The following is a 12,339-nucleotide window of genomic DNA, read 5'->3' on the forward strand; positions in this document are numbered from 1 at the left end:
CCCCGAGCCGGGAAACCGCGTGCCTGCCCCAGCTCCCCGTCGCAGAGCCCGAAGTACCCCCTGCCGTGCCCGTCGCTGCAACGTCACCGCCGCAGACTAGGCCTCAAACGGAAGCCGCGACCCCTGTGACGTCACACGCCTCGACCCCGAGCGTGGCCAAGCAGGAAGTACCATCGGCCTGGTCGCAAGGCCTAGTACCCCCGGGCGCCGCAATACCAACAGCGCCCCCTACCTCCGCGGAGCCCCCGGCCTGGTCGCAGGGCCAAGTAACACAGGGCGCCGCCGTTCTTACGGTGCCCTTTACTTTCAAGGTGCCCCAGGCCTGGTCGCAAGGCCTGGTTAGCCCGGGCGCCGCTACCACCACGGCGCCCATAACACCTAAAGTACCGCACCTGGGTGAGGACCTGTTCGCCCAGCATACGTGCCCGGATGGGCAGCCCTTCGTATGGCCCCAGGAATACATCCAGCTGGAGCTGCAAAAAGCAAGGGCCATGTGCGAACCCCTGATCCCGGCTCCAAAGCCCATAAAGAGGATCTCGCCCCCGCTAGAAGAGACCCAGTTTGAGTGGGATCCCACCGGAGAAGACCTCATGGGGTTCACTCAGGAGACTCGGGCAGCCGCAGCGGAGCGTGCAGAGTGCTGCCGCCAGCAGCTCGAGGTCTTTGAGAGGGAGCGGAGAGAGAGGCGGGTCCGGGAACAAGAAGCCCAAATAAGGAGCGCGGAGCAGAAGAGCCGGACCAGGAGAAACCCCCGTGCAGCGCATGGTCCCCGTACCATCGGGACTGTGATAAAGTTCAATCTGCAGCATGGGTGGGGTTTCATCAGGGATCACCGCACCCCAGGCGACGTCTTCGTGACCAGGAGAGACGTTGAGTCCCACCTACCGGAGGGACACAGAGGTCGTGACCTGTATTTAGGGGACGAGGTCACCTTCACCCGGCACAAGTGTGCCAAAGGACCCTACGCCCTCCATGTGCATCGCCTGACGGAGGAGGAGCTGCGGTGTGAGGAGGAGCAAGAGGACCCGGACGGGTCTGAAACAGAAACAGAATCTAAAGAAAGAGCAGGAGGACGCCGTCGTTGAAGTACGGTAGAGAGAGACTGTATAAAGTTGCCCGTCGGGGTACCAAGAACTGTTACTTATTTAAAATATGTTCCCCGTTGGGACCAGCCAAGAGTGAACTGTTAATCCCGTGTGTCCCTATTCCCACTGACCGAGGACTGAGAGCGGTCATTCCTTTCCTAATACCTGGCCGAGGACTGAGAGCGGCCATATCCCCTTGTATATAGTTGCGCTTCCTAAAGCGCCCCCTATCGGTTTTATAGGAAACCGTGTTTCTTCAAGAGACTGTCGCACTTTACCCGGTCACAAGTTGCACCGTGGCCGGAGGAACAAGAGTGTTATTTATGATAAGTTTTATATGAAAAGTTTATGCTGATAATATATGATGTTTTATATGTTTATGTTTTATAAAAAAAAAATGTATGTTTGTGGATGTTTATATCTTACAGCCCGAGGACGTGCTGTGATTTACCAGGGGGGAATGTAGCACCCTGAGGATTCGGCTGCTACAGGGGTATTGCACCTCAAGCCAGAGGTGTGATATTCCACTTCCGGGTAAGGATGGAGTGTGGAACTGAGCTCAGTAGGCTGCATGCACGACACACATCCCATTTCCAAGGAACAGACCGATGGTACTCCCACTAGAGAAATGTGCAGGTACGACAGTGTCTGTTCCTGGCTGGAGTGGGAGGGGGGTGGAACATCCCAGTAGTGTAGGGGCAGATAGGGGGAGCAGTCTGGGTAGTGCTAGGAGCTCATTGGGTGCTGGTCACCTGAGCTCACACATAGAGGGAGTATATAAGGTGGGCACCATCTTAGGACAGGGTCTTTTGCAGAGTGAGGTCAGTCAGTCTGTCAGTCTTTTGTCAGAGCAGAGCAGAGGAAGAGAGCAGAGGAGAAGAGCAGCTCCAAGGCCAAGAGAGAGAGAGGAGAAAGAAAGACCCAGAGGGGGAGAAAGAAGGAACTCCAAGAGCCCAAATTAGACCAGAGGGTGAAGAGTTGGCAACAGGGTACCGGATCCCAAGCTGGCAGAGGCTACAGCACACCTTAGCCAGGAACCGGAGGTCGTGGGCAGGATCGATCTGCCACGATCACCCACTAAATCCACCCAGAAGGCAGACCAGGAATAGGGTCAGGGAACCCAGAGACAAGGGTTTACCACCAAGAGGCCCGAGGGAGCCGGACATAGGTGGATCCCTGGTGGGGAAGGCCAGAGAAGAGGACAGGACAGAAAGGGAGCTCAGGACCACGCTCCAGAATTGCCTGGGGGTTGGCCGAGTCCAGGACCTGGTGGACGCAGCACGGCTCGGGTGGTCACTTAAGGCCGGAGTGACCAGAACAACTGCAGTAAGTAAACAAACCCTGAACTGCACAGCCCGACTCTGAGTCTCATTTCCATCTTCGCTGCACCACCACAACCCCCATCCTCTGCAACTGACCCCCTGAGGCTATACCCCTCCCATTGGGGGTTATACTACCTGAGCTGCACATACATCACCAGCCTCAGCGGACCCTGCTGCAGCGGCGGCCGTATTGACCGCAATTCAACGGGTGGCGTAGTCGACACAAAAGAACATCTAGTAAGATCATAAGGACTGCCACACACTGAGCTTGACACCCTGGGCACGGACTGGGTCACAGCCACTCGGAGACTAGAACCCCCATCTGATCCGGCTCAGTACCACTCCTCCTGTATATATACACACTGCACAGTACCACCCTGTGCCCCGAACAAAGGAGCAGAGCCGTGACACTACCCCCGTAATACATAATAATATATATACACTGCACAGTACCACTCCTCCTGTATATATACACTGCACAGTACCACTCCTCCTGTATATATACACTGCACAGTACCACTCCTCCTGTATATATACACTGCACAGTACCACCCTGTGCCCCGAACAAAGGAGCAGAGCCATGACACTACCCCCGTAATACATAATAATATATATACACTGCACAGTACCACTCCTCCTGTATATATACACTGCACAGTACAGCTCCTCCTGTATATATACCCTGCACAGTACAGCTCCTCCTGTATATATACACTGCACAGTACAGCTCCTCCTGTATATATACCCTGCACAGTACAGCTCCCCCTGTATATATACACTGCACAGTACCACTCCTCCTGTATATATACACTGCACAGTACCACTCCTCCTGTATATATACACTGCACAGTACCACTCCTCCTGTATATATACACTGCACAGTACCACTCCTCCTGTATATATACACTGCACAGTACCACCCTGTGCCCCGAACAAAGGAGCAGAGCCGTGACACTACCCCCGTAATACATAATATATATACACTGCACAGTACCACTCCTCCTGTATATAGACACTGCACAGTACCACTCCTCCTGTATATATACACTGCACAGTACCACCCTGTGCCCCGAACAAAGGAGCAGAGCCGTGACACTACCCCCGTAATACATAATAATATATATACACTGCACAGTACCACTCCTCCTGTATATATACACTGCACAGTACCACCCTGTGCCCCGAACAAAGGAGCAGAGCCATGACACTACCCCCGTAATACATAATAATATATATACACAGCACAGTACCACTCCTCCTGTATATATACACTGCACAGTACCACTCCTCCTGTATATATACACTGCACAGTACCACCCTGTGCCCCGAACAAAGGAGCAGAGCCATGACACTACCCCCGTAATACATAATAATATATATACACTGCACAGTACCACTCCTCCTGTATATATACACTGCACAGTACCACTCCTCCTGTATATATACACTGCACAGTACCACCCTGTGCCCCGAACAAAGGAGCAGAGCCGTGACACTACCCCCGTAATACATAATAATATATATACACTGCACAGTACCACTCCTCCTGTATATATACACTGCACAGTACCACCCTGTGCCCCGAACAAAGGAGCAGAGCCGTGACACTACCCCCGTAATACATAATAATATATATACACTGCACAGTACCACTTCTCCTGTATATATACACTGCACAGTACCACTCCTCCTATATATATACACTGCACAGTACCACCCTGTGCCCCGAACAAAGGAGCAGAGCCATGACACTACCCCCGTAATACATAATAATATATATACACAGCACAGTACCACTCCTCCTGTATATATACACTGCACAGTACCACTCCTCCTATATATATACACTGCACAGTACCACCCTGTGCCCCGAACAAAGGAGCAGAGCCATGACACTACCCCCGTAATACATAATAATATATATACACTGCACAGTACCACTCCTCCTGTATATATACACTGCACAGTACCACCCTGTGCCCCGAACAAAGGAGCAGAGCCGTGACACTACCCCCGTAATACATAATAATATATATACACTGCACAGTACCACTCCTCCTGTATATATACACTGCACAGTACCACCCTGTGCCCCGAACAAAGGAGCAGAGCCATGACACTACCTCCGTAATACATAATAATATATATACACTGCACAGTACCACTCCTCCTGTATATATACACTGCACAGTAACAATCCTCCTGTATATATACACTGCACAGTACCACCCTGTGCCCCGAACAAAGGAGCAGAGCCATGACACTACCCCCGTAATACATAATAATATATATACACTGCACAGTACCACTCCTCCTGTATATATACACTGCACAGTACCACCCTGTGCCCCGAACAAAGGAGCAGAGCCGTGACACTACCCCCGTAATACATAATAATATATATACACTGCACAGTACCACTCCTCCTGTATATATACACAGCACAGTACCACTCCTCCTGTATATATACACTGCACAGTACCACCCTGTGCCCCGAACAAAGGAGCAGAGCCATGACACTACCCCCGTAATACATAATAATATATATACACTGCACAGTACCACTCCTCCTGTATATAGACACTGCACAGTACCACTCCTCCTGTATATATACACTGCACAGTACCACTCCTCCTGTATATATACACAGCACAGTACCACTCCTCCTGTATATATACACTGCACAGTACCACTCCTCCTGTATATATACACTGCACAGTACCACCCTGTGCCCCGAACAAAGGAGCAGAGCCGTGACACTACCCCCGTAATACATAATATATATATACACTGCACAGTACCACTCCTCCTGTATATATACACTGCACAGTACCACCCTGTGCCCCGAACAAAGGAGAAGAGCCGTGACACTACCCCCGTAATACATAATAATATATATACACTGCACAGTACCACTCCTCCTGTATATATACACTGCACAGTACCACTCCTCCTGTATATAGTCACTGCACAATACCACCCTGTGCCCCGAACAAAGGAGCAGAGCCGTGACACTACCCCCGTAATACATAATAATATATATACACTGCACAGTACCACTCCTCCTGTATATATACACTGCACAGTACCACTCCTCCTGTATATATACACTGCACAGTACCACCCTGTGCCCCGAACAAAGGAGCAGAGCCGTGACACTACCCCCGTAATACATAATAATATATATACACTGCACAGTACCACTCCTCCTGTATATAGACACTGCACAGTACCACTCCTCCTGTATATATACACTGCACAGCACCACTCCTCCTGTCCGGTATATATACACTGCACTGTACCACTCCTCCTGTCCAGTATATATACACTGCACAGCACCACTCCTCCTGTCCTGTATATATACACTGCACAGTACCACTCCTCCTCTCCTGTATATATACACTGCACAGCACCACTCCTCCTGTCCTGTATATATACACTGCACAGTACCACTCCTCCTGTATATATACATTGCACAGTATCACTCCTCCTGTCCTGTATATATACACTGCACAGTACCACTCCTCCTGTATATATACACTGCACAGTACCACTCCTCCTGTATATATACATTGCACAGTACCACCCTGTGCCCCGAACAATGGAGCAGAGCCATGACACTACCCCCGTAATACATAATAATATATATACACTGCACAGTACCACTCCTCCTGTATATATACACTGCACAGTACCACTCCTCCTGTCCGGTATATATACACTGCACAGTACCACTCCTCCTGTCCGGTATATATACACTGTACAGTACCACTCCTCCTGTCCGGTATATATACACTGCACAGCACCACTCCTCCTGTCCTGTATATATACACTGCACAGTACCACTCCTCCTGTCCTGTATATATACACTGCACAGCACCACTCCTCCTGTCCTGTATATATACACTGCACAGTACCACTCCTCCTGTATATATACATTGCACAGTATCACTCCTCCTGTCCTGTATATACACACTGAACAGTACCACTCCTCCTGTATATATACACTGCACAGTACCACTCCTCCTGTCCTGTATATATACACTGCACAGTACCACTCCTCCTGTCCTGTATATATACACTGCACAGTACCACTCCTCCTGTCCTGTATATATACACTGCACAATACCACTCATCCTGTCCTGTATATATACACTGCACAGTACCGCTCCTCCTGTCCTGTATATATACACTGCACAGCACCACTCCTCCTGTCCTGTATATATACACTGCACAATACCACTCCTCCTGTATATATACATTGCACAGTACCACTCCTCCTGTCCTGTATATATACACTGCACAGCACCACTCCTCCTGTCCTGTATATATACACTGCACAATACCACTCCTCCTGTATATATACACTGCACAGTACCACTCCTCCTGTCCTGTATATATACACTGCACAGTACCACTCCTCCTGTCCTCTATATATACACTGCACAGTACCACTCCTCCTGTCCTGTATATATACACTGCACAATACCACTCCTCCTGTCCTGTATATATACACTGCACAATACCACTCCTCCTGTCCTGTATATATACACTGCACAGTACCACTCCTCCTGTCCTGTATATATACACTGCACAGCACCACTCCTCCTGTCCTGTATATATACACTGCACAGTACCACTCCTCCTGTCCTGTATATATACACTGCACAGCACCACTCCTCCTGTCCTGTATATATACACTGCACAGTACCACTCCTCCTGTTCTGTATATATACACTGCACAGTACCACTTCTCCTGTCCTGTATATATACACTGCACAGCACCACTCCTCCTGTCCTCTATATATACACTGCACAGTACCACTCCTCCTGTCCTGTATATATACACTGCACAGCACCACTCCTCCTGTCCTGTATATATACACTGCACAGTACCACTCCTCCTGTATATATACATTGCACAGTATCACTCCTCCTGTCCTGTATATACACACTGAACAGTACCACTCCTCCTGTATATATACACTGCACAGTACCACTCCTCCTGTCCTGTATATATACACTGCACAGTACCACTCCTCCTGTCCTGTATATATACACTGCACAGTACCACTCCTCCTGTCCTGTATATATACACTGCACAGTACCACTCCTCCTGTCCTGTATATATACACTGCACAGTACCACTCCTCCTGTCCTGTATGTATATACACTGCACAGTACCGCTCCTCCTGTCCTGTATATATACACTGCACAGTACCACTCCTCCTGTCCTGTATATATACACTGCACAGTACCACTCCTCCTGTCCTGTATATATACACTGCACAGCACCACTCCTCCTGTCCTCTATATATACACTGCACAGTACCGCTCCTCCTGTCCTGTATATATACACTGCACAGTACCACTCCTCCTGTCCTGTATATATACACTGCACAGTACCACTCCTCCTGTCCTGTATATATACACTGCACAGCACCACTCCTCCTGTCCTCTATATATACACTGCACAGCACCACTCCTCCTGTCCTGTATATATACACTGCACAGTACCACCTCTCTCCTGTATATATACACTGCACAGTACCACTCCTCGTCTGTTTCCCTGTACACAGGTTTACTCTGGATATTATAAATTATATTATAGTCTGCGCTGTCGTTGGATCTCAGTCATTGCTGTACGTGCTGATCCTCTCGTCTGAACGAGCGCTTACAGGGGACCCGACCTCATTGGACGACTTAATTCAATTACTCTGACTAAATATAACAGCGACGATGAACAGGAAATTATTAATGAAAAGCCTCAAGGATTGGTGGCCGATATCACAATGAGCTGGCACTCTCCTCAGCGCTCTGTCACATCCCCTAACACTCTGTTACACCCCCCAGCGCTCTCTCACACCCCCAGCACTCTCTCAAACCCCCCAGCGCTCTCTCACACCCCCCAGCACTCTCTCACACCCCCCAGCGCTCTCTCACACCCCCCAGCACTCTCTCACACCCCCCAGCGCTCTCTCACACCCCCAGCGCTCTCTCACACCCCCCAGCGCTCTCTCACACCCCCAGCACTCTCTCAAACCCCCCAGCGCTCTCTCACACCCCCAGCGCTCTCTCACACCCCCCAGCCCTCTCTCACACCCCCCAGCACTCTCTCAAACCCCCCAGCGCTCTCACACCCCCAGCGCTCTCTCACACCCCCCAGCGCTCTCTCACACCCCCCAGCGCTCTCTCACCCCCCAGCGCTCTCTCACACCCCCCAGCGCTCGCTCACACCCCCCAGCGCTCTCTCACACCCCCCAGCGCTCTCTCACACCCCCCTGCACTCTCTCACACCCCTCAGCGCTCTCTCACACCCCCCAGCGCTCTCTCACACCCCCCAGCGCTCTCTCACACCCCCCAGCGCTCTCTCACACCCCCCAGCGCTCTCTCACACCCCCCAGCGCTCTGTCACACCCCCTGCACTCTCTCACACACCCCTGCACTCTCTCACACCCCCCTGCACTCTCTCACACCCCCCTGCACTCTCTCACACCCCTCAGCGCTCTCTCACACCCCCCAGCGCTCTCTCACACACCCCAGCGCTCTCTCACCCCCCCAGCGCTCTCTCACACCCCCCAGCGCTCTCTCACTCACCCCAGCGCTCTCTCACACACCCCAGCGCTCTCTCACCCCCCCTAGCGCTCTCTCACACACCCCAGCGCTCTCTCACACACCCCAGCGCTCTCTCACACCCCAGCGCTCTCTCACCCCCCAGCGCTCTCACACCCCCCCAGCGCTCTCTCACACACCCCAGCGCTCTCACCCCCCCAGCGCTCTCACCCCCCCAGCGCTCTCTCACACACCCCAGCGCTCTCTCACCCCCCAGCGCTCTCTCACACACCCCAGCGCTCTCTCACCCCCCTAGCGCTCTCTCACACACCCCAGCGCTCTCTCACACACCCCAGCGCTCTCTCACACCCCAGCGCTCTCTCACCCCCCCAGCGCTCTCACACCCCCCAGCGCTCTCTCACCCCCCCAGCGCTCTCTCTCATACACCCCAGCGCTCTCTCATACACCCCAGCGCTCTCTCATACACCCCAGCGCTCTCTCACACACCCCAGCGCTCTCTCACCCCCCCAGCGCTCTCTCACCCCCCCAGCGCTCTCACACCCCCCAGCGCTCTCTCACACACCCCAGCGCTCTCTCACACACCCCAGCGCTCTCTCACCCCCCCAGCGCTCTCTCACCCCCCCAGCGCTCTCTCACACCCCCCAGCGCTCTCTCACACACCCCAGCGCTCTCTCACACACCCCAGCGCTCTCTCACCCCCCCAGCGCTCTCTCACACACCCCAGCGCTCTCTCACCCCCCCAGCGCTCTCTCACCCCCCCAGCGCTCTCTCACCCCCCCCAGCACTCTCTCACACACCCCAGCGCTCTCTCACCCCCCCAGCGCTCTCTCTCACACCCCAGCGCTCTCTCTCACACCCCAGCGCTCTCTCTCACACCCCAGCGCTCTCTCTCACACCCCAGCGCTCTCTCACCCCCCCAGCGCTCTCTCACACACCCCAGCGCTCTCTCACCCCCCCAGCGCTCTCTCACCCCCCCAGCGCTCTCTCACCCCCCCAGCGCTCTCTCACACCCCCCAGCGCTCTCTCACACCCCCCAGCGCTCTCTCACACCCCCCAGCGCTCTCTCTCACACCCCCCAGCGCTCTCTCTCACACCCCCCAGCGCTCTCTCACACACCCCAGCGCTCTCTCTCACACCCCAGCGCTTTCTCTCACACACCCCAGCGCTTTCTCTCACACACCCCAGCGCTCTCTCACACACCCCAGCGCTCTCTCACACACCCCAGCGCTCTCTCACCCCCCCCAGCGCTCTCTCACCCCCCCAGCGCTCTCTCACACACCCCAGCGCTCTCACCCCCCCAGCGCTCTCTCACCCCCCCAGCGCTCTCACCCCCCCAGCGCTCTCTCACCCTTCCAGCGCTCTCTCACACACCCCAGCGCTCTCTCACCCCCCAGCGCTCTCTCACCCCCCCAGCGCTCTCACACCCCCCCAGCGCTCTCTCACACACCCCAGCGCTCTCTCACATCCCCCAGCGCTCTCTCACACCCCCCTGCACTCTCTCACACCCCTCAGCGCTCTCTCACACCCCCCAGCGCTCTCTCACACACCCCAGCGCTCTCTCACCCCCCCAGCGCTCTCACACCCCCCCAGCGCTCTCTCACACCCCCCTGCACTCTCTCACACCCCTCAGCGCTCTCTCACACCCCCCAGCGCTCTCTCACACCCCAGCGCTCTCTCACCCCCCCCAGCGCTCTCACACCCCCCCAGCGCTCTCTCACACACCCCAGCGCTCTCTCACACCCCAGCGCTCTCTCACCCCCCCCCCCAGCGCTCTCTCACACCCCACTTGGTATTTGCAGTATTTTATATATCACACTATCTTATAAGCACATCCAGCACGGAGATGTGAAGTTCTGTGGTCAAACATGGAGGCAGCAGAACTCTGCATGCAGCTCTGGGTGTGAATGGAGTAAATGACAGGATGAGCCTCGACACCAGTCCTACTGATTACAGTGTGAGGCGGGGGTACGGTATGACATGGGGCTAGCGAGTTACTAACCCCGAGCCTCGCTGAGTCAGGTGATAAAAAGTAATGTGAACCCATCTGTACCTGCCGTCCTTGGCCCGGTCCATCGCCTCAAACAGCTTCCTCAGCCACCTGCACACGAGAAACAGGACAGAAGTCACAACAGATGAGGACACTATCTCCCATGATGCAGCAGTACCTTCTCTGGCATGGAAGGGTGATGTTAGAAGTCAGCAGAATTATGAATGCAGCTCTGGCTATGTAGATGTCTATGGGAGGTACCATGGCTGGTACAAGTGTTGGCACCACAGCATGGGCACAGCAGAAGTAAGTAGCTGATGGCGGCACTGCTGGACCGGCCTAATGGGCAGTTTGTGGTACATTTTGCAGATCACTGGGTTTAGACACTCAGGCTGTGGAGCAGTATTACTCTGAGTTATGCTGATAGGGGGTTCTTGGGGCGTGGCCTTATGTTGAGCGGGGGTTCTAGCGGCGTGACCTTATATTGAGCGGGGGTTCTAGGGGTGTGACCTTATATTGAGCGGGGATTCTAGGGGCGTGACCTTATATTGAGCGGGTGTTCTCGGGGCGTGGCCTTATGTTGAGTGGGGGTTCTAGGGGCGTGACCTTATATTGAGCAGGCAGTTCTAGAGGCATGGCCTTATGTTAAGCTGGACAGGTTCTATGGGTGTGGTCTTATGTTGAGCAAGACAGGTTCTAGGGGCGTGGTCTTATGTTGAGCGGGGGTTCTAGGGGCGTGACCTTATATTGAGCAGGCGGTTCTAGAGGCGTGGCCTTATGTTAAGCTGGAGATGTTCTAGGGGTGTGACCTTATGTTGAGCAGGACAGGTTCTATGGGTGTGGTCTTATGTTGAGCAGAACAGGTTCTAGGGGCGTGGTCTTATGTTGAGCGGGGGTTCTAGGGGCGTGACCTTATATTGAGCAGGCGGTTCTAGAGGCGTGGCCTTATGTTAAGCTGGACATGTTCTAGGGGTGTGACCTTATGTTGAGAAGGACAGGTTCTAGGGGCGTGGTCTTATGTTGAGCAGGGCCGTTTTAGGGGGCGTGGCCTCATGTTAAACTGGGGATTCTCTAGGGGCGTGGCCTTTTGTTAAGCTGGGGATGTTCTAAGGGCGTGGATTATGAGGAGCAGGGCAGGTTATAGGGGCGTGGCCTTATGGTGAGCACGGATGTTCTAGGGGCGTGGCCTTATGGTGAGCACGGATGTTCTAGGGGCGTGGCCTTATGAGGAGCAGGGCAGGTTCTTGGGGCGTGGCCTTATGATAAGCTGGGGATGTTCAAGGGGCGTGGCCATATCTTAAAGGGGTTTTCCCACGAATAAAAGTTCATTTTAATCAATAGTTATTGGATTGATGATAATTTCCACAATTGG

General features: G+C 53.4%; 1 protein-coding gene across 3 annotated transcripts in view; it reads right to left on the reverse strand.

Annotated features, from left to right (window-relative positions):
- The window catches only part of LOC141266121 (1-phosphatidylinositol 4,5-bisphosphate phosphodiesterase gamma-1-like), a 275,329-nt gene that overhangs the window by 219,126 nt on the left and 43,864 nt on the right, over nucleotides 1-12,339 (reverse strand). For 2 of the 3 annotated variants that reach the window (XM_073680078.1, XM_073680077.1), the window contains exon 4: nucleotides 11,031-11,078. The exons of the other annotated variant lie outside the window; for it this stretch is intronic. In XM_073680078.1, coding sequence (XP_073536179.1) covers nucleotides 11,031-11,078 — 48 coding nt within the window. The remainder of the gene's footprint in view (nucleotides 1-11,030; nucleotides 11,079-12,339) is intronic. 3 annotated transcript variants of the gene reach the window in all.

The sequence above is a fragment of the Phyllobates terribilis genome, unplaced genomic scaffold (assembly GCF_046119375.1).
Source record: "Phyllobates terribilis strain yellow unplaced genomic scaffold, ASM4611937v1 Scaffold_4__5_contigs__length_816908805, whole genome shotgun sequence".
Classification (NCBI taxonomy): Eukaryota; Metazoa; Chordata; class Amphibia; order Anura; family Dendrobatidae; genus Phyllobates; species Phyllobates terribilis.